Below are 24486 nucleotides of genomic sequence, written 5' to 3'. Positions count from 1 at the left end.
GATAAATAACCGATTTCAAGGCTTTCAACATTTCTTATAAAAGGTTTCAAGTCCACGATTTTGGGGCGTTATAGTCTTAATCCAACCTAAGAGCTGGACTGGGTCTGGCCAGTCCCTGCCATCCACAAGTTAGCCGAGTCAGCCCAACCGAGACCATCAGCTAGGCCTGACAGCCCCTGCACAGGCCCAGCCTGGGCCTGTGTATGGACTGTCAAGGCCTGGACAGCCCACCATAAAAAATATATATATATATATATATATATATATATATATATATATATATATATATATATTACCTGAGGTCGGTTGGACTCGGTCCAGCCAAGCCTGGCAGACCTGTCAAAACATTGACAGGTCTGGCCAGACCCGGCCAGCCGAGCCATGCTTGGCTGGTCTGGTCGGCCACACTGTGAGGTCCAAGATAACTTGCAAGGGTCCATAAATGACTTGGTTCCTACTTCTTTAAGGTTATGCATGAGTTGTGCATGTTCATACGAACAATAAACATATATTAAACAGTACCCGACTTGTACCTGCATGCTATTTACAGATTCAGTACCCAAAATATGCATGTTTAAGCCACGATTAGACAGTGATCTCGATCACACAAGCTTACAAAACAAATTACAACCTATGCATATTCAGAAATATAACCTGAGCAATAAACTTAATCAAGGACACTTATTCAAAAATGCAAGCATAATCAATTTTCTCAATAAGCAAAGCATTATGCACACTTTTATGAGAAGTACATGCATACAATCTGTTTGCAACCTATATTTTCAATGTATCTAACCAACCCATATCAAGATCCACCCATGGGATCGATATTCACCAAAGTGGGTTCTAAAAGAACCACGCCTACGTCAAATAAAATTCTGTTATAATCATGTACAGATTTTTTTTTTCATGAAAAGATAAAAGAAAAACCAAAAATTCAGCCATGGAAGAAGATACATGTGATTTCTTTTTTGAAAAATCATCACATACACATTTTTCCATGGATTTTCCTTCAAGATTTTGCATAAAATCGAATCAGCATTCGATTTCTCACTTAGATTCAAAAGAAGAGACCCGTACCTTATTGAAAATCGGAAGAGACAAGAAAAATAGAGGTTGGATAGCTGGAGAAGAAGATTCTTCTTCTTCCTCTCTTTCCTCTGATTTTCTCTCTCCTCTTTCTTTCTTTCCCTTCTTCCCTTTTTTTCTTTTATAAAGTGAGTGAGAGGGGGTGACGTTCCCCTCTTCTCCAGAGCCCTTACAAAAAGGGCTGGAGAGTTCCCAACATGAGAACTCTCTCCCAAGTTGCCAAACTTGTTTTAAAAAAAAAAATCCTTGTTGACCTTTTTTCTAAAACTTTCCAATTCTTTTAAAACTCTTTCTCAAATCTTCTTAAACCTTCTTAGGTAAGTAGGAAGACTCTTTTAAGAAGTCCTACTCAGCCCTAAATTAAAATTTCGGATTTAATATAATATAATTAATTAATTATTAAATATTAATTAATTAAAATTATCTAAAACTTTCAAAAATAGCAAAATTAACTCAGAAGGCTCCCTAACCTTATTAAACCCCAAATTCAAGCTTTATATTGAATTTAAAACCGGAAAATGTGGGGCTTGGATTTGGATCTGGATCCAAAAATCCAAATCTATACCCAAAATGAAAATGGATCAAGATCTGGATTAAATCCAGATTTAAGTAGGTCTTAAATAAGATCCAAATCCATAATAATTCAGATCATATGCATTGGATTCAACCCGATCTAAATCCGGATCCAAACCGACAAATTGCTCCTTTTTCAGAAAAATGTGATTTTCAGGCCATCCAAAACTCAAATTCCGGAAAGTAAAATGTCGTTGCGCTCAGAATTTCGAGACGCATCCAACGACATATTACACGAAAATCAAACTCCGAATTTCTCCCGAAAATAACTTGAATTTCGCTTGAATTTAAAAATAAAAAATTGAACTTTTTATCTCGCTTTGATTGGCTCATTACGACCTTGTCGATGGGACCTGGGCCAAGCCCAGACTCAAAGACATCAGTGGGAGAAAAATCGAGCCTCAAACGATTTTTCTCCCACTTATCCAAATTTTCGACAGAACCAGAAAAATGACTAAGTATAAAAATAAGTGATATTACGCATCAGTGACTGAGCCTCACAGAAGAGTCCATCACTTAGAATTGCAATAGGAAAAAAGAAGTCTCCATAAGTTCCTAATATGTATCACTATAGAACCTATGTATAATACCCGTGAATTTTATCCGATAAATAAACTTGAAATTTATGTCCTTGAGCTGGTACAAAGATAATTTATGGTTTTGATTGTTTATTCATAATTGGATCTCGGATATTCTATTTAGATCTTCAATGTTGGATCCTTAATACCTGGTTCAAAACTTCAATTTTCCATTCGAATAATAGATAGTGATTCAGGAACATTTTAATTTAATAACAAATAAGGGAATTTAGGCAAAATGGATCAGATCTCTAATATTGGATCCTCAATATCAAGGGTCATATTGGACACTGGCTACAGAAAGAATTCAGGGGATCCGCAAAGTTTAAATTAAACGTTAATGAGAAAACTTCTATTTTTGTACCTATAACACTTTAGAGGGGTCCGTAATAGCATATGTGATGGGTGGATCCACATTACGGCATTTGGATCCTGGACCTCTGAGATTTAAATGTAGTATGGATCCAATTAAAATTTTAATGTTGGATCTATAATAATTTGCTGGAATCCACGATTCGGATCCAGGACCCATATCAATTAGGGTCCATATATATAATATCATATACATATATTAGAAATAAATAAATAAATAAATAATAATAGTAATATAATAGTAAACACATATTAAATATATATATATCAATAATTTTAACGAATCTATGGTTGGATCCACATGGATCCAACTTACCGATCCACATTGCAAGAGGGACGCAGATCCAACACTCGGTTGGATCCCGGGTCTTAGACCCAGACCCGGGCCGCGCCCCATGTAAGGAGTTAAGCAAAAAAAAAATAGTGTTGCCTGATAAATTGGGCGTTAGGGTTCTGAGTGAACCCCAACGCAAGCCGATAGTGTAAGAGGGGAGGGGAGTGCGCAGCCGCCGGGGAGGAGGGGGTAACTGCCTCCTTCCTTTCCGGGGGAGGGGCCACCCTCCTACAAAAACACCCCTCTTCCTCCTGACCTCTCTCATCCTCTTCCTCTTCCGATTTGTCGTCAACGATCAAAGCTACCCTGACGACCCTCCGCCATCGTCACTCTCTTTCCTCCTCCCTGCCTCTCCTCTCTTCTCCCTGTTCCTCTCGATCGTGCTCGATAGTGGAGCAATGAACACCGGCGACATCCTTCTCGCAGCAGCGTCAGCCACCTTCTCCTCTCGTTGTAGCCTCCTCAAATCACCGGAACAGGTAGGATCTGAAATGAAATGGGGATCTTCGAAACACGAGCTTAGATTAACAAGAGCAAGTGTCAAGAATGACACTAAAGCATAACCCTTAAAAAGGGTATAACTGAAAACAAAATAAAAATAAAAATGTATTCTTTATTGATATGAAAAACCAATTGCTTAAGAAGCATTGGAGTCAAATACAAGAGGGGCTGCACCCCTTTATATACACAGCTGAAAGAGGACTCAATAGAGCTGTTGGGCACAGTCCAACAGCTCTATTTAGAGTTGTTGGAGTGTGTCAGTCCAACAGAAGCTGTTGGACTGTGTCAGTCCAACAGCTCTATTGCTAGTCAAGTCTGGACAGGACTTGACTAGCAAGAGTCATTCTAGTTCAAACTGAACTAGATGACATAAAGACTAAAAATAAAAATAAAGGAAAAAAAATTACAGAAAAGAAAGAAATGAAAAATGTATTTATATATATAATAATATAATATTATTATATATACATATATGTACAGTTTTACATTTTAACACTCCCCCTCAAACTTACGGTACAATGAGCGAAAGTTTGTCTAAGAGAAAGTGAAATCGGGGAGCAGCGAGAGGCTTTGTAAAGAAGTCTGCTAACTGATATTCTGAAGTGACATATGGCAGATCAATTATCCCGTGTAGATATTCCTCTCTGACGTAGTGACAATCCATTTCGATGTGTTTGGTGCGTTCGTGGAATGTTCTGTTACTGGCAATGTAGATCGCACTTTTGTTGTCACAACACATTTGTGAAGCCTTTGTTGCTTCAACTCCCATGTCAGCAAGCAGTCGTCAGAGCCAAACTACTTCCATGGTCGTGGTTGCCATGGCTCTGTATTCAGCTTCGGTGGATGAGAGAGATACCTTCTGCTGCTTTTTACACCTCCACGAGATTAATGATTCCCCTAAAAAGACACAAAAGCCAGTGGTTGAGTGTCTGTTATTGGGATCACCTCCCCAATCAGCATCAGTATATGCAATTAAATCAAGAGAAGAGGAGGAAGATAAGAAAAGTCCTCGTGAAAGAGAGGACTTGATGTATCTGATAATACGCATGACTGCTCCCATATGAACAGAAGTAGGAGCATGTTGAAATTGACTTGCTGTATGAACAGCATGTGCTATATCTGGTCTGGTAATGGATAGATAGGAAAGTGCCCCGACAAGCTGTCTGTAAGGAGTAGGGTCTGCAAGAAGTTCTCCATCATCAATCTTCATTTTAACATTAACAACTTCTGGAGTGTCAACTTTCTTATCATCAGTAATACCAGACCTGAAAACAATATCAAAAGCAAATTTAGTCTGAGATAAAAAATATCCTCTAGGAGAATAAGCAACTTCAATACCTAAAAAATATCTCAACAAGCCCAAATCAGTCATTTCAAAATGAGATTTAAGAAGTGTTTTGATTGTTTCAACTCCCTGTTTATCGCTTCCGGTGATGATCATATCATCCACATAGAGAAGAAGCACAATGATCCCTGCATCAGAATTCTTAATAAACAAAGCAGTGTCAGTTAAACAGAATTAAAAACCAATATCAATTATAACACGACTAAACCTATCATACCAAGCTTTTGGTGCTTGTTTAAGTCCATAAAGAGCTTTTTCTAAGCGAAGGACTTTACCCTTAGGAATACTTAAACCAGGAGGGGGTTCCATATATACTTCTTTAACTAGCTTTTCATTTAAAAAAGCATTTTTGACATCCATTTGAAAAATAGACCATTTTTTGATAGAAGCTAAGGCAATTAAGGTTCGGACAGTAGTCATACGAGCCACCGGAGCAAAGGTTTCTTCATAATCAATCCCATATTCTTGGGCATAACCTTTGGCTACTAAACGGGCTTTATATCTTTCAAGAGTACCATCACTCTTGGTTTTAATTTTATAAACCCATCGACATCCTATAGTTTTCTTCCCTGGAGGAAGTTCTTGAATATTCCATGTAGAAGCCTTTTCAAGTGCATCTAATTCAACTTTCATGGATTCTATCCATTTGATATCATTTTTTGCTTGAAAATATGTGGATGGTTCTTCATATGAGTGAATTAATGCAATAACTGCCCTATATGTGGGTGAGAAAGACTTGTATGATACAAACTTTCCTGGAGGCCTCGAGATTCGGGATGATTGTCTAGTTGGAATGTTAGAATATTTCTCAAGTGCACATGGAGGATTAGACTCTTGTCTCCTGGAATATTGAATACTAGTATCTCTATGAACTTCTTCATTTTCAACATTAAGATCAATAATTCTTTGATCATCATCAAAGTTACAGTCAAAGTCATATTCATCAGATGTTGATGTTAGATCTAGCAAAAAGGAGTACTCAGTGACGTCTTTTAATTTTCTAAAATCAAAGAAGCTCTCCTTTTCAAGAAAGGAAACATTTCTAGACACATATAGTTTATTATTTTTGAAGTCAAAACATCTATAACCTTTCTGGTTTTCAGCATATCCTAAAAAGGCACAGGGAATCGCACGAGGGGAAAGTTTATCATTTTTGTCAGTAAATATGAAACATTTGCACCCAAATATTCTTAGTCTAGAGTAGTCTGGAGAAATGTTCATAAGTTTTTCAATGGGAGTGATATTTTGTAACGAAGAAGATGGCATCCTATTAATGAGATAGGTGGCAGTTAAGGCAGCTTCTGCCCAAAAGTCTTTCGGGACTTGATTTGCTATTAATAAAGTCCTAGTGGTTTCTATAATATGGCGATGTTTTCGTTCTGCCAGTCCATTTTGTTGAGGTGTATAAGAACAAGATCTTTGATGTGTGATGCCATGCAATTTAAGATAATTTTGAAAATCTGTGGATAAAAACTCTCCCCCTGAATCTGTGCGAAAAATAGTAATATCATTTTGAAACTTGTTTTTAACCATATTATGAAAAGTTTGAAAGTATGAAAATACTTCAGACTTATGTTTGAGAAAGTACATCCACGTATGTCGGGAGAAATCATCGACAAAAATAACATAGTAAACAAATCCTCCTTTAGAAATTACTGGTGCAGGACCCTAAACATCCGAGTGTATTAATTCAAGTGGTCTTGAAGAGAAAAAGGTTTTGTACTGAAATGGTAATCTTTTCATTTTGCCGAGAACACAATCTTTACAATCAAATGATTCAGAGTTACAAAATTTCCCTAGATTTGGAAAATGTTGGATTTTGGCTATATGTGGATGACCAAGTCTCTTATGCCACAGTTCCAACTCTATTTTTTGAATATTATAACAAAAAACTTTCTTCGGCATTTCCAAAAAATCCATGTAATAGAGTCCTCCTTCTCTATGGCCTTCCCCAATCAGCTTGCCTGACTGGCGATCATGTACCCAACAACCATGAGAAGAAAAAAAATATTACACCCATAATCAGAAATTTGAGATACAGATAAAAGATTTAAATTTAATTTGGGAACATGTCTAATTTCTGGAATAAAAAAATTTTTTGTTTTATAATTTTTTTCAAAATTTCCTATTCCTTCTATTTCAAGAGAAGTCCCATCAGCAGTAAAGACCTTTGACACACTTGTTTTATTTTTAACACATTTGGATAGACTTTGATTATTTGGGGTTATATGAAAAGATGCACCAGAGTCAAGAAGCCAAGAAATTTTACCTAGATCAGAAAAAGATGAGGCTGCTGCGCCGGTTGAAGCTTCAGATGAGGAAGAGGCACCTTTGATGAGAGGCTGAAGAATCTCCATTAATTGGGTCAGGGAAACTAGTGCATCCTGATCTTTAGGCTCCGATCTAGCAATTGCAGCTCTTTTTTCTCTCAGCTCCTTAAGTTTGGGACATTGTGGCCTGTAGTGTCCCGGTTCATGACAGTGATGACAAATAACTTTCTTCTTATCATAGTCACCATTTTGTCGATTAAAGTGAGGAGGCCTATATGATCGAACATGATTCCCTGGTCTAGACACGGCTAAAACGGAATCATCTTCAATTTTTAAAGAACCTTTCCGGAGACGATTTTCTTCCATTGTTAACTCTTCAATAGTTTCAACTATAGAAGGAATTTTTCCCCGGTGAAGTAGGGCCGATTTAGTGGTTTCAAATTTTGGCCTTAATCCAGTGATAAACTGGTAAAAATGTTCAGCATCGAGTTGTTTCTGACGAAGCTCGATGTCTTCGGCACAATGCCACTTTGGTTCTAAAAGGGAAAGTTCTTCCCAAAGTTCGGACAACCCATTGTAATATTCACGAATAGTTGTCTCCTTGTGTCATCATTCGAACTTTTTCTTGGAGGTTACACACGTGTGCAATATCTTTAAGGGAATACATATTCTTAAGGTATTCCCATGCCTTATCGGCATGATCAAATTTGGCAAGACTTGAGCATTTTTTAATGTCAACGCTATTAATAAGCCATGACATTATCTTCGCATGAGATATTCTCCATTCTTTCCATTTCTTCTCGTATGAGGCAATAGCCTTGATTTTCTCTTCTTCCGATAGAGGGACCTCTTTATCTCCCTCCTTTTTAGTAAGAGATAGCTTAGGTTTCGAATCGGAACCATCCACAATCCCCCATAAGCCTTTTCCCCATATATGGTGCTTCATGATTGAAGCCCATGTTACATAGTTCGTATCGCTTAGTTTCATAGGCATGATGGTGACTTTATCATTGTCATCCATCGATTACAAGGAGAGAAAGAATAGGGATAAAAGAGAAACAAGAAGGAAAATGAAAAAGAAAGAAAAAAAACAATACAACAAGATGTGAAATCTTCTCCAATGAAGTGATAAAACACTTCTCTTCAAGTGGCGAACACTTTTGCAAACGGGCACGGAAACCGAGGCAGCTTTTCCTCAAGATTTAGTACTTCCGCGGCTCTGATACCATGAAATGGGGATCTTCGAAACACGAGCTTAGATTAACAAGAGCAAGTGTCAAGAATGACACTAAAGCATAACCCTTAAAAAGGGTATAACTGGAAACAAAATAAAAATAAAAATGTATTCTTTATTGATATGAAAAACCAATTGCTTAAGAAGCATTGGAGTCAAATACAAGAGGGGCTGCACCCCTTTATATACACAGCTGAAAGAGGACTCAATAGAGCTGTTGGGCACAGTCCAACAACTCTATTTAGAGTTGTTGGAATGTGTCAGTCCAACAGCTCTATTAAGAGCTGTTGGAATGTGTCAGTCCAACAACTCTATTGCTAGTCAAGTCTGGACAGGACTTGACTAGCAACAGTCATTCTAGTTCAAACTGAACTAGATGACATAAAGACAAAAAATAAAAATAAAGGAAAAAAAATTACAGAAAAGAAAGAAATGAAAAATGTATTTATATATATATATAATAATATAATATTATTATATATACATATATGTACAGTTTTACATTTTAACAGGATCTGGTATTTTTTTTCTGTAGGCATCGATTGATTCGGGATGTGATTGGGTCGGTCAAGGGAAAGGAACCGAGTGTCTGACGGGATTCTTGGCTGCCAGAAAACCCAAGTCTATGAGTTGAGGGTTTTGGTAGCTATGATATCCAATGCGTAAGAACCATTGAAGTATTTCTTGATCGGTGGGTCTTGGGTCGACATGCTATGTTGGATGTCTGAAACCCCAAACCGATCCTCTAATTTGGGGATTTCTGGTGTTGCGGAAAGAAACCACAACTAATCTTGCAAATTGGGGATTTCTGGTGTACCTAAAACTGTATTCGATTAATGAGTGTTGGGATTTTTCTCGGACCTCCAAATGAGAGCATTCTGATTTTTCTCTTAGGGGCGGATGCTCAGAAATCTTGGAATCAAAATGTACCTGTCTGATTGCCATGTGTTAGGGTTTCAGTTGAATACTTGATGTTAGTTGATTCGTGTTTGTTCTACGCTGTGAAATGCAGCATGCCTATGTTAAATCATGTTATCTGATTTTGTATCTGCTTCCTTTAACTATACGTAAGCATGTTTATGTGTTTTACTATTAGCCGTGATACCTTTAGGTGAACACATGTATGTGTTAAATCCCTGTTATTTGATTTGGCGTCTGTTAGTTTTAATTTTAGTCTGTTGCATTTAGCAAAACATAAAATGTTCAGGTTAATCCCTGTTAACCGATTAATATTTGTTTCATTTATTAAAACATAGCATGTTTACTTAAATTCCTGTTAGCCATCTAGGTATGTTCCATTTAGCAAAACCTACTATGTTAAATTAATTTATGTTAGCCAAATGGGTCTGTTGTTAGCCTATTGTGCATCAGTATCATTTATGTTCATGTTAACACCTGTTAGTCGATCTTTTGTACATGTATCATTTAATAGTACGTAGCATGCATGTTTATGTAACCTCTTGTTAGCCTAATCTCGGTCTGATTCATTTAGTAAAACGTACCATGTTTAAGTGAATTTCTGTTAGCAGAATGGGTCTGTTCATTCTGAAAATTATAAACAGACTTATGTTAGCAGATTGAGTCTGGTTCATTATGTACAACATGGCATTTTTATATTAAATTCCGGTTAGCAAAATGGTGTATATTTCGACCAGCCCTATGAACTGAAATCATTGATCGATTCTGATGGAAAATGATCGAATCTACACATAAACTGGTTTAGACTCTAGTTTGCCTCAAACACACTCAGCAACATATACTGCTATTGTTATCATTGATTAGACTGCAATGTATTATTTGAATTGCTTATATGCAGCCTGTTATCTGTGTTTGAGGAATGAGGTTGTTACATTGAGTTCAAATTATGAATCCAATCCACATAACTTATAGTGTTGTTATGTTATGTATGTTCAAATTATAAATCTGAAACAAACAACCTATGGTTCGGTCATACTGTGTATTTGAGAATGTTCAAATTATGCATCGGATCCACACAGCTTATGGTTCTGTTATGTTTACCTACATATTTGAGAATGTTCAAATTATAAAACCGGATTCAAACAGATTGTAGTTTTGTGATTATGCTACATGGCTTTCAAGAAAAACTAAAATTTGGTTTGCGTATTTTCAAGGTTGAAACAACAGATCAGACTTGGTAATATGTTTAAATAGTAAATTGCATACTTCCATGTTTCTCTAGTGCTGTGACTGGTTTACATGAAATACCACGTGCTTAAACTGCTTGTTGGTCAGAAAATGTATGATTGAATTGCTTGTATGCAGCATGTTAACTGTGTTTCAAGAATGAGGTTGTTATACTGGTTCCAAACATATGATGGTGCACTTATTGACATATGGACATGTGCTTTTCCACGAGGCAGATACTTGGAAAAACCTTGCCTAATGAGCTATATTGGATTGATTACCCAATACGGGTACTTGGGCTATTAGCTTATGTGCTATGGCAATAAAATGATGAAAACTTAATTGTAAATGTCGTGTGCCCGACTGGTTTAAAGGTACCGGGGCTTGTGTGCTTGACTGGTTTAAAGGCACCGGAGCACTTTGAGTGAGTTTATGCAATCAATATGACAAAGGATTGGGATTGTTCTATACACCTTGGTAAAATGACTAAGGTTGTGAATTCTACTGTTGTGGTAGTAGAAGGAAGTTGTGGAAATGCCCTATACTTCGGGAAATTAATTAAATGAAAAGATTAACCCACTCAGATTCGGGCTTACCTTGGAGAGAGTAGGTGGTACAAAACTTTGGGGACATGTGTTTAATGGTTTTGAGCTAAAGTGACTCGTTGGTCCCCAGTCCTCGAAATTGGGGGACCTGGACTACCAATATGTCCTAGGTGGTAGTTTTTTGTTCTTTTGCAGAAGTTAGGGATGCATCCTGTTTTGGTTTCGGCCTTTGAGAGGTTATCTCGGTCACTGGCCGCTCACTTAGGATTTACAATTTCGGTTAGAACGTTCGGGTTAATAAAACATCCATAAATAATAAACTCCCGAATGTTTTCTTTCATTACGGGTGATTCGGATCGCGTGTACCCGCAGGATAATTAAAGATAAACATTTGAATTAGATCATCTTAGGTATCACATCTGAGTAGGTAGTGATAGATTTACAATTTTATACATATACAGTTACTTGTGACATATGAATATTTAATTTCAGCATGCTCTATATTTTAAGCTTGTGATGAAATGAAATCTTAAAATGTGTGGATATGGGATAATTGAATTTATAGTGTGACTGTTCCAGGAAAGTTATGCATGTTACTGTTATTGTCGTTGCATAATATGTTTTTCTTACTTAATTGTAGTTGTTGCATAATCTGCCTACTTGCTTAAGATATATGTCTGTTATTGCTATTGCATAAGTTGTTTTATGTGTTATTGCCTATGCTAAAGAATTACACTTGACACCCACATCACATACTAGATTCATGATATACCTGCAATAAAAATTAAAGTAATTCCTACTTAGACAATTATAGTCTAATTCCTATAATTTTATCATTTTCCAGGTAAGTGTAGAGTTATGAGCGGTTGCGAGATAAGGCATCGGATCGAGATTTTGGATTTATTGTTCCAGGAATCACTTGGGTTTATTGTAATTGAATGGTTCATATCATCTAAAACTCTGAAGTCAAATTTTCATCGATATTGAAATGAAATAAATGTTTTGGGTTTGCTTTCCACTGTAATGTTCTGAAATGCTTAACCCTATATTGTTTCCTGTTTCTGCTGTTATAAAAAAAAAATCCTCATAAATTTGGGTTAAAATTTCGGGGCGTTACATTATGAGGGCCACATTCCTAAAAAAAACTATCTTAGGTCCACATTGTGTAAGAACTTAAAAAAAAAACAATTAATTGATATGGGCCGGATTCGGACCCGACCCGAGGCCACCGCCCCTCGCTGTCATTAAAAGACAACGAGGCAGGCAGGAGGAGGGTTACGAAACCCCCCTCACCGCCTCTCGCCCTCTCGTCTCTCTCCCTTACCTTCTCGCTCTCTGCAATTTCTCTCACTCTCTCATCCCCGACTCTCTCCCTCACCGACCCTCTCGTCTCCCTTTATCTCTCTGTTTCTCTCTCTCGCTCGTCCACTATCACTGACACAGGCGACCCCCGACAACCCGCGGCCACCAGCAACAAGCTCCTCTCCGGCGAGCTTCCTCTGAAACCTCCCCCTGGTACACCGACGCCTCCTCTTTTCCTTTTCTTCTCTCTCCCTCTCTTTTCCCCTCGTTTCTCGGTTACGCAAAGAGGAGAGGGCTGAGCCACCTCCCTGCTGCCCAAGGTTGCAGGGGAGGGGTAAAGGCCCCTCCCTGCGAGCCCTTTTAGCAAGGGAGGGGCGGAGACACTCCCTGTGTCGTGCAGGGTACGGGAGGGGCCGATTCCCCTCCCGGTGCCCTTCTGGCTGCAAGGGAGGGAATGAACCCCCTCCCTGCTTCCATTACTGCAGGGGAGGGGCCGAGCCCCTATTCCCTGCCCCATTTTGTTGTTCCAGTAGGGGCCATCGGCCCTTGTTTATTTCAGCAGGGGCTGCAGGCCCCTACCTCTTTTTGATTGTTCTAGCAGAGGCCATCAGCCCCTACCCTTTTTGCTTGCCAGCAGGGGCTGATGGCCCCCTGCCCTTGGTGCACGAGCCTATACCCTTGGAAGACAGGCCCGGGTAATCTTCGGAAACTACATCGCGATGGGGATAGATCATTGCAATCGTTGGTCTTCAACGAGGAATTCCTAGTAAGCGTGAGTCATCAGCTCGCATTGACGACGTCCCTTTTTTGGCGGTAAGGGTCATTTGGCCCTGCCCCATCCTTTTTTTTTCGAGTCAATTGGGACGGTTGGCCCCAGCCCTATGTGTCGGAGAAGTCGAGTCTTCTCCTTTCTTTTGCTTTTGTCTGGGTTGCATGTTAATATCGCATATTTGCAACTACGACGGATCACACTCGCGCTCTGCGACCCGAGCCGTCAATCGTGTACATCCGCAGACGCCAACAAGCTCGTAACTCTCCAAGGTAGGGGAAGATTGCACGAAAGACTTGGATAATTGAATTAAGTGCAATTAAACTAAAAACGATCATTAAATGAATATATATATATATATACAAATATATATATATATATATATATATATGAGTATACACCTCACTCAAGGACCCGGTTTCGCGATCCTTGCCCTTTACTTTCTATCAGTCTTTACTTGCCATCGTGCATCGCATCGAGACCTTGCGTTGCACTCCTGCTTACAGTTTTTACTTGTTATCGCGCTCTGCGCCTAGGCTCTTGCTTTTGCATATGTGTTGGTATTGCCTTGCTATTGCAGATGACGTGCAGGCTCTTGCTCTTTGCATATGCCTTAAAGGCATCCTCGTGGAGGATGCAAGGGGAATTTACCACTCTCTCTCTTGCGACGAGAGTTGAGTTGGGAGCTAGCGTTACATCCTCGTCTAAGGAGAGGGATACCTTACAAGGATCCTGACTCTTCGAGTATGCAATCCTACAGACGAGTTGAGGTTCGAGCAAACTACTTAGCAGGGGTTCTGTTGAGAAACCTGTATCCCGTCTATCGAGGCCGGTATCGAGTCATGCGAGGCATGTAGATACCCTGATAGCGGATGAGATTCTAGAAAATTGCATGCATAATGTTGGCACAAGGTACTGTTGTTTCAAAAGATAAAGCAAAGTTGATAAACATTACATCTTTGTGAAACACTCCTGTTGAGGCTTCTATTGAGGAGTTATACCCCCATCATCCTAGAGTACTTGTAGTCGTGCACGACACGTCTAGTACTACGATGATCGGATGAGACGGTCGTGCGACCTCGAATAGTACTAAGTGCACAATGCTGTAATCACATAAAATGGTCTCACATTCGCCATCACAGGCAAGATGCTCGAGTGGGTTAAAGACCACATCATAGAATGGGTCGTTAGTTAAACAACCCCTAACGCACCCATTCACTTCTTGTTGTCTGTCAAGGGAGAGGACAGAGCGGTACAAAAACGCCAATGGACAGGTTGTTAACAACCACCCTACGGGCAATAATCCGGACTCCTCAGTCATTGGAGTTGGGGAAAGGAGCTAAAAAAATTTACCTCAACACTTCTGCAAAAGTTGGATGCATCTGTGGCACTGTTTTTCAGCCTCTGGGGAATCATCTCTCGGCTAAAGCCGTCCCATTTGGAGCGGACTCAACTAGCTATTCGGGTTATTGAAAATACATAGAATAACAGACGCCCAAACTAGTCTCAGTTGTTTCTACGTTTTGCCTGCGCGTACCCGCAGGCCAGTAATATCGGAACATAAAGTCTGTTCACATTGGTTGTTGGGTCGTGAGATTCGCTTGCACTACTGATTCGCTTGCACTACTTATGTGTTTGCACTATTTATCTGTGTGCATTGCTTACCTGTTTAACTGCATTTCTGCTTCAAACTGCGTAATCTATTGAATTTAATGTACATAATTCAGTTTCCTGTAGTCTTTCTTGTGCACCTACTAGTTTTTCGCGAAACTAACTCATTTCATGGGTACAGGTGATGATTAGGTACACCACGGGCGATGACGTGATAGCAAGATGGCTCCAAGACTTTCTTCTTCCAGCTCTTAGCTCGCGTCCTGGATGTTTGGGGTTTTGTAACGGATTTTCCTTGGGATATCCGAATTTTGTACTATTTGGAGAACTTCTTAAATGAAAGTGGTTTTTCCAAGTGTTTGCAAGTAGCATGGGTTGTGCACTTTGGTTCTTTTAGCTAACGCGCCCAAAGTTGTTAGTTTACCTTTCTGAAATTAACAAAAGAATAGTCTTCCGTTGATTTCATAAACCAACTCTGAGATAAAGAGATTTGTTTTTAGTCTCTTGTCTGTTTTTCTGAAAGGTTTACAAGTTTGAAATTTTGGGGTGTTACACATTGTAACCCAAAATTAGTGGCTTTTACGTTATTAGCATCAGTGGAGGGTATCCTAATCAATATTAGCTTAAGAGGAGAAGCTTTCACATATCAATAGGTTACATGTGTGAAAAGAGTGAAGAATCAAGCTGGAATCCTGGACATGTCCATCCTTCAAAGCTCTTCTTCACTTAGTATAGCCATATTGAGATGCTCATAATTGTAACATCACTACCATAAGGCACATGTTGTTGTCCCAAGGTTGCCAAACTAGGAAGCGGGAGAAGCAAGACATTTTAAATTTGATAGGAAGCAAGAAGCAAGGAATGAATTTGAAAACAGAACAATAATAAAAAAGGAAGCGATATAGGAATTGAACGAGAAGCAAATAAAAGATAAAATGACTATTCTTAAATTTCATAATTCTTCAGTGTAAAAATTAAATTTTCATCAAAATCTAAAAAAGATGTTGGACAAATTTAGATAAAACACAATGGGAAATGAGTAAGACACATGAGGAAGCAAACCGAAACCAATGAAAATAAGCATGAAAAATGCATATAAGAATCATGTGAGGAAGCATGGGCAAAGCATGTGGTAAGCATAGGATAAGCATGAGAGAATTGAGATTCCCCTCATTCCAGATGTGAGTATCATGCTTTTGAAGTGAGTTTCTGGGAAGCCGTAATTCCACCTATCTAAAAAGCCTTTGGTAACTCTATGCCCATGGGCGAGGAGAAAAGGGTAGGATATGGAAAAAAGTATGGAGATGGTGGATATTTTCAGCCTGGTGGCAGATATGGTGTGATAGAAACTATAGAATTTTCAAGGATGCAAAAGAATACATTAGGATTATTCACAGGAGAATTCACTGACAGTTACTTTTCTATCCAAGAAACAAATGCAGGATTGGACATCAGCTGGATGGGATCACGCAGACCAGAAATTTCACATACAACACAAGCACCTGATTTTAATTTGAAAATTTCTTTCCAGTATTTATTATTCATATTACGCATTTCAGTCTGGTGACAATCATCACCATATCCTTCTTTTTCATTGATTTCTACATGTAGACTAGTTAATATGGCAATATGCAGAGCAAACAAAAGGAAACATGCCTCTGCTGAACTGTTCATGCATAAACCACAAAAACAAAATGGAAACCAACAGCCAGGCTGCAATTCCAGTGCATTCTGTCGGAAGCCCAAGACAATAGCATACCTCAAGTGTCAATATTTCTAAGTGAACAGCACCTACATCATTCTTGTCCCCGATGTACCAATGGAACTCATTTTGGATGGTAATATGAAGAACATCCAACTCTAGGAAACTGCAAGGAAAGATGGAATATCATATTCTTTAGAGATATGTAATGATTCCCATGGACAAGATTCTTTCTTAAAGGTACTTAAATCTTACTCATGGCTGTTGGTTCCACCAGGCATCAAAATTATAGGCTTTTGAAGGGAAAGGTCCAATTTTATAGCAGGTGATCCTTCAATCTCACTGGTTGTAAACCAGTTCTCAGTGTTTGTTACTTGGTCCTTCAGTTTAATAAGAGTTGTTGGATCACTGGGTACAAGGCCGGTAAAGTAACTAGCGACCTGCATCATTGACCATTTAAATAGCAGTGAAGATAACAGTAATAACAGTAGACTAGCAGCAGCAGTAAAATAAGCAGCAAATGCATTTAGAATCAACTACCTCCTGAATGAAGCGGTTCAAATATACAATCCGTACTTCTGACAGCTTCCCCACAAGGCTGTAATCATAGCCTTTATAGTCTTCGTCATCAACAGAGAATGAACTGAACTCTAGCTGATTAAAGACATCATTTAATTTCAGATAACTCATGACAAGCGAAACCAGATATAGCATGAAAGTTTAAAATATCTCAAAAAGAGAACCCTGAGAACACATTATCATAACTTTGATAAATGTCGCTTGTATCAAAGATAAAACCACTTGGATGGCCACTAACATGCTTCAGAAAATGTAAAACTGAAATTAAATGGTTTTCAGAATGGACTCACCAGTATGTGGTCCATACTACAGATGTCACAACTATTAAGGAACAGAAAGCAAAGATTACAAGAAAACAAATTTAAAAATAACACAAACATCATGATTTTATCCAAGACAAATTTTGCTCCTATAGAATAGATGGCTGCCACCAAATTTACTAGCTTGTAATATGTATACATTTATTTGATAGAAATCTGCAATCTACAAAAGCAGATAAACATTATAGAATAGATTTACTACTTTCTTCCAAATTCCTTACATTATCCCCTTCTCATTTTCTTCCTCTTTTTCTTTCACTGGGGAGTAATTTTACAGGATATAACACTATAACAGATGTGTCTCAGCTTATTTAGCCTATATTTATATGTCTGTCCTGTATGTGATTCTTCCAAAGGATTTTCAAGTCTTCTGAAATTTTAAGATAAGCTCCTCATTGCCAGAACTTAGGGAAATCATTCTTTATAGAAGCCTTATAGGAAACAGGGAAACCAGGCTAGGGCATTGTTAATATATATATATATATATATAATAGGTCAGGCACATTAGGGGCCTTTTGGTCTTTTCCATTTGTAATAGGTGCTGTCCTCTAGGGACAGCTTTTTTACACTATTTTTTTGTATTTTATTTTGTCTTTTTATATTTTGTGGAGGGGCTCTATGGTCAAAATGACCAGTCGTTGGGGCTCCTGCAGTCATAAATATGACCATTGGAGGGCTCACAATGACTCTATTGGGAGCCTCTCCTCTTTCTCTTTTTCCAATTTTTATATGTTCTTCGCCCCGAATACGAGCAAGTTAGATCTTCTCTTCTACATAGATCTACACCACTACCCCTAGAAGATGCAGTTGCCGAAATATGCCAATAAGAAACTCGTCTTGGTATGATTTAGGGAGGAGACGAAGTGTTGGCGGTGTCTAAGCCAGATAATCATGTGAATACCTACAAGCCTCCATACTTTGGGAGGCAAAATAATTATAGTGAAAATAATAATTATGAGGGTGTTACAAAAGTTACTTGTCACTATTGCAATGAGCCAGGACACATCAAACCTACATGTGTTGAGCTTAATGGAACTTTCAAGTAAAAGGTGGCTTCTGTTGAAGAATCTAGTTTCAAGAATGAAGAAGGGAAAAGTAGAAGTGACCTTAAAGATACCATTGGTCAAGTGAGTCAAATAACCATGGCACTTCAACAAATTCTCAATACATCATCTTCTACATTGGGTGCCACCATTTCCTCTTCTTCCTCTTCCGGTATGTATTCTTGGATTCTTGATTCAGGAGCTTCTGTTCATATGACCCAACATGAGGATGTTAGAAATCATGGGTTTTGTCATTCAATCACAAGAAAAGCATAGAATAGAGAGAGAACGTAACTGCTGCAGAATCCTCAATTAGGGATCTCGTATGAGGCTTATCATTAAGTATTGGCTAATACAAATATTAGGGTACTAAAATACCCTTTACACTATAGGCTAAAATACAAATGAACCATTAATGAACATGTGAATAAATTTGAGTTGGGTCTGGATCTCGAATCCAAACCCAGATATAAATGACGACTTCTTTTCATCCTCCCTTAAGTTCTACATGGTTTTGAACCATGAACAACTTGCCTTTTAACATCCAAAATCTATCCTTGATGAGCCCTTTTGTAAACAAGTCAACAACTTGATCAGTAGTCTGAACAAATTCAGGTTCAATTTCCTTCTCTTCAACCTTCTGTCTTACAAAATGTTGATCAATTTCAATATGCTTGGCACGACTGTGATAGATGGTATTAAATGACATGTTAATGACACTTTGATTGTCACGTAAGAGAAGATATCGAGATACCGATTCTCCTACTTCTGTCAACAGGTGTCTGATCCATGTTACTTCGGTTGTGGCAGTTTTCATTGATCTATATTCAGCTTCTGTGCTCGACCTTGCAATGGCATTTTTTTTCATACTGCTCCAGGAGACAAGATTTAGACCAATGAAAACACAGTATCCTGAGACCGACCTGTGCTAAATTGCATCTCCAGCCCAATCTGCATCTGTGTAAGCAAGAAGTTCATACGTGTGATGCCCATTCATACTCTTTCTGTACAGAAGACCATCTCCGATAGTTTCCTTCAAATATCGAAGAATGCATTTAACAACTTCCATATGCTCAATATGCGGCTCATGCATGAACTGAAATACCTGATTAACTGAGTAGACAATATCAGGCCGAGTGAAAGTGAGATATTAAAGCATCCCTACTATCTTGCGATATCATACAATTCTCCATCTTGAGAACTGAGTTTCTGATGGAGTTCACTGGCTGTGCTTAGAGGCTTGCAATCTTTCATACCTGGCTTGTTGAGAACATCAATGGTATACTTATGTTGGGTAAGTGTCATGCCTTCAGTAGTCCTATCAACTTCAACTCTAAGAAAATACCGCAGTTTACCAAGATCCTTCAAGAAAAATAGGGTGATTTGTCTTCCAAGATATTCATGGGCAATCGGTTTATGACACAAACCGTTGAATGAAAAGCCTCTGCCCAAAAAGTAACTGGAAGGTTACTATCATGCTCATTGCACTCTCAACAATATGACGATGCTTCTGTTCAGCAATCCCATTCTGTTGAGGTGTATGAGGGCAAGACACCCGCCTTGTAATACTCGTGAATTTTATCAGATGAATAAACTTGAAATTCATGTCCTTAAGCTAGTACAAGGATAATTCTATTATTTTATTTGTTTATTCGTATTTGGATCTCGGATACCATGTTTGGATCTTCAAATCGGATACCTAATATCCTGTTCGGATCTTTGATATTCCATTTGGATCATAGATATCGGATCACGAATATTTAATTGAATATCTACTAATAAATTTCGGTCAAATGGATCGGATCTCTGGTATTGGATCCTCATTATCATGGTCAAATTTGATATTGGATCCAAAACGCATTATGCGGATCCACGAACTTTTATTCGGATCTTATAAGGGAAAAACATTATATTAAATCCATAACATTGTTGGATCTTAAAAGCTTATGTCTGAAAAGTCTGGAACCAAATTACCATATTTGGATATTGGACATTAGAACTTCAATATATATATATGGATTCGCAAACAGTAAATTGGATTTTTATGAGAAAATTTTATTGAAAACATAACACTGAATGTTTGGATCCACATTACTTCAATTAGATCTCGGATATCGGGTATTTCAAAATTTCAATGGAGATTGTAATTGGAAGCAAGAAGGCCCAACTAAAAAAATCCATATTATATAATGATTTGGATCTTCGAGTGGATCCATATCACATTGATACTCAGGAGGACAAGGTCCAAATTAAAGAGATCCGGACCCTTGGATCCGAACAACTTAAGTTAGCGTAAATAGGTCGCGGGTCACGTATGGGAGTGGTCGAGACACACACAAAAAAATGTAAACCCTAAAACGAGTTTACTCTTAAAGATGAAAAAAAGGGACTGCATGAATATCGTATTTGCACAACTGGAGGTGGAAGAGGGGGTAACCGACCCAACTCTCCCACGATCTCCATCTCCCTTCTGTTTCTTCCTCCAACTCCACCTCTCACGCCTAACCCTTAAAACTTCTACTCTTCTTCCTCTCGTTACCTCGTTAACCCTCTCTATCTCTCTCCTTTACACGGTCCAGCATGAAAGGTTTGTGGATTCACGGCAGCAGGAAAGGGAAATAAAAAAAATGGGGATTTCATGATTCAGAGGTAGGGGTTTATGTGATCATGCGTTGTGCATTTTGTTTACAAGGGTGCACAGAGACAAGTCCTCATTAGAGGGTTTCTCTGGTATGAATGGTCATGCGTGAAAACCTGAGTTGTCCTTGCATAACGTTAAATCTGTTATGTGGATGCAGATTAGTACCAAAAAAAAAAAAACTTGAAGATTGAAATCACGAACTGAGTATTGGCAACAAAACATATTTTTTTTATGAAGTACATGAATAGAAATCTGCGTTTTAGTTTATCTTAAATTAAAACTGAAAAATGTTTGCATTTTGCCTCGATGAATCGGTATTCTCTTTTGTATCTCAAAGTATATCTGTGTATGAATGCGGGTTTGCATTTTTATCCATGGTTAAAAATCTGTCTGCAACACCTGCATTAAGGATATGCTTTATTAGTTAAGTATATTTGCTTGTTTAGTTCTGATCCGATCATAACTGTGTAATGAATGGTGTTGTACATTTGGATGCAAAGCAGGAGTTTATATTGGTCGAGATAGTCTGAGATTCTATGCTACCTAAATTGTGATGAACATAAAATGTCCAGGAGTTGTCCTTTTAGTATTAGATAATATGTCGTGATTTGCATAATAGATTATAACTGATCACACCTGTAATTATTAGAGGGGAAATCTGTGTGTTCATGGATATTTCTGCAACATATGGAATTTGTATGTACTTTTGGCACATGTAGGTCCAGGGATGTTGCATATTTAATCCCTGTACAACTTATTTTCTGAAATACACTATGGTACTGTGCTTATTTCCTGTAACATGTAAAGCCTATGGTAATTCTCACCATATGCGGTGTCATTGCACACATATATATTTAAAATACGCACAGAGTGTTCTCTAACGCACTATACTTCTGATTTATGATTTAACGGGAAATGCATATTCTAAAAAGTTCACTACCGTAAGGACATCTTAGTCTGCATAGTTGACTTATATAAGCATGCTGTTATAGCTGGGAAGGGGATAGTGTAAGTCCTTTGAGGCGGGGGGGCTATGCTTTAATAGATATTGGATTTCAAGGTTGTCATACTGTGATGGTAACGTGCACACCAGAAATTGTGAAATATGTTGTTTGTTCATGTACATTAGTTATGGAAAACTATAGTTCTAACTGATTATGAACATATTGAGCAGTGGATTATTTTCCTTCTTGTGAGGTTAATGCAAATCTTTGGTCTCATATGTAAATCAACACTAAGAGAGACTTCAACAGCAGAATTGTATTAGCTGTAATTTCATGCTCATATAGAATCATAAAATTTCATAAGTGTATATAGTACGTCCTCTACAATTTTATGCTCATATAACATCTTAGAAACTGGGTAAATGTTTTGAGTTGTGTTCTTACAAACTTTTCAGCTCATACAGGTTCAAAATTAGTAGGTGATTTAACCTAAGTATATGTGTGTGGAAATATGGCCCCATGAAATGTCGTTTTTACATGTTAATTTTGGGAAAGTTCCATCTCAACCATGCTGGTATTTGACATCATAAGATGATTTATGTTTGATATTGGCATCTTAGCTGCCAAGTCAAGCTACTGAAAGTGCCGCAGTGGGCCTTGAGATTTAAATGCATACACCAATAAATTAAAATATAATAATTACAACCTAACTGTTTTAAAGGTACCAAGGCATCTGTGCTTATCCAGTTTAAAGGTACTGGAGCATTCTGGGTGGGACTGCACAATTAAATGGATAAAATTGGTGACATACCTATCAAAGGTAGGAATGATTGACAAAATATTACTACTGTGGTACGATTCATAATTTTTGTGAATTTCAATGTCGTTGAGCTACTGGGTTCAGATTAGGGAAAAACCCTGAAAAGTCAGGTAACAAAAGTATTAAGATGAGCAACCCACTCAAACTCGAGCTTACCTTAGAGAGGGTAGGTGGTACACAACTCTAGAGACATGTGTTTTAGCTTCGAGCGGCAATGGCTCGTTGGTCCCAAGTCCTTTGAGTTAGAGGACTCAGACTACCAATTTGTCCTAGGTGGTAGCTTCAAGTTCTTCTGCAAAAGTTAGGGATGCATCATGTTTGTTTGGCCTTTGGGAGGTTCTCTCGGTTATCTAACCACTCACTTAGGATTTCAGTTTCAGTTAGACATTCGGATTAATAAAACACCAAAGCATAATAAACCCCCAAATGTTCTCTTTTGTCACAGTTGCCTTGGCATGCAAGTACCAGCAGGATAATTCAAACAACAACAACTACTCCTTCATCCCAAAATAATTGGGGTCGGCGATATGAACCAAAAAAATAAAATCATTCTGGGTCTTCCACATGAATCATTCTCCTCCAATCATTTCTATCCAATACCATGTCCTCGGTGAGGTTCAAAGCATTCATATCTTTTCCTATCACCTCCATCCATGTCTTCCTAGGCCTACCCCGACCTCTTTTAACTAATAGATTTTCCCATTTGTCCATCCTTCTAACTGGAGCATCATTAGGCATTCGCCGAATATGTCCAAACCACTGTAAACGATTCTCTCTCATCTTATTTTCAATTGGTGCAATGCCTACCTTCTTACGTATCTCCTCATTCTGAATCTTATCTTTTATTGTATTCCCACACATCCATCTTAGCATACGCATCTCAGCTACACTCATTTTTTGAATATGATGTCTCTTGGCAGCCCAACATTCTGTACCATATAGTAAAGTGAGCCTAATAGTCATCCTATAAAACTTTCCCTTCAACCGCAATGGCATTCTACGATCGCACAACACTCCAGTTGCATTCTTCCATTTCATCCACCCAACCTTTATCCTATGATTTACAGCTCCATCGATTTCTCCATACTTTTGAATGATAGATCCCAAATATTTGAAACAATCATCCACCGGTATTTCTTGCTCACCAAGCTTCATTACACTCTCATCACTACTTCGTTGCTTACTAAATCGACATTCCATGTATTCTGTCTTACTCTTACTCAACTTAAAACCTCTTGCTTCCAATGTCTGTCTCCATAATTCTAACTTAGCATTAACCCCAGCTCTAAACTCATCAATCAAAACAATATCATCAGCAAACAACATACACCACGACACATTTTCTTGAATTGTTCTCGTAAGCTCATCCATCACTATAGCAAATAGGAAAGGGCTTAAAGCAGATCCTTAATGTAACCCAACCGTTATAGGAAAATTGGTTGTCACCCCTCCACAAGTGCAGACATTGGTTACTACTCCTTCGTACATATCTTTAATTATACTAATGTACTTGAGAGAAACACCTTTCTTCATCATTGTCCACCAGAGAACGTCCCTAGGTACTCTATCGTATGCCTTCTCCAAATCAATAAAAACCATATGCAAATCTTTGTTCCTCTCTTTATATCTCTCAATAAGTTGTCTAAGAAGATGTATAGCTTCCATAGTTGATCTTTCAGGCATAAAACCAAATTGATTCTCCGATATCATGGCAACCCTCCTCAACCTATACTCAATCACCCTCTCCCAAAGTTTCATAGTATGACTCA

General features: G+C 38.2%; 1 protein-coding gene across 3 annotated transcripts in view; it reads right to left on the bottom strand.

Annotated features, from left to right (window-relative positions):
* The window catches only part of LOC149822172 (pleckstrin homology (PH) domain-containing protein), a 348671-nt gene that overhangs the window by 164348 nt on the left and 159837 nt on the right, over nt 1-24486 (bottom strand). For all 3 annotated transcript variants that reach the window (XM_089980112.1, XM_089980113.1, XM_089980114.1), the window contains exons 27-29: nt 16911-17024; nt 16626-16810; nt 16428-16536 (exon numbers count right to left, since the gene is read on the bottom strand). In XM_089980112.1, the coding sequence (XP_089836238.1) occupies nt 16428-16536; nt 16626-16810; nt 16911-17024 (408 nt within the window). The remainder of the gene's footprint in view (nt 1-16427; nt 16537-16625; nt 16811-16910; nt 17025-24486) is intronic.

Source organism: Nuphar pumila, chromosome 11, assembly GCF_984573655.1.
Source record: "Nuphar pumila chromosome 11, dmNupPumi1.hap1.1, whole genome shotgun sequence".
Classification (NCBI taxonomy): Eukaryota; Viridiplantae; Streptophyta; class Magnoliopsida; order Nymphaeales; family Nymphaeaceae; genus Nuphar; species Nuphar pumila.
The sequence above is the reverse complement of the archived record's forward strand: the minus strand, read 5'-3'. Positions and strand labels throughout refer to the sequence as shown.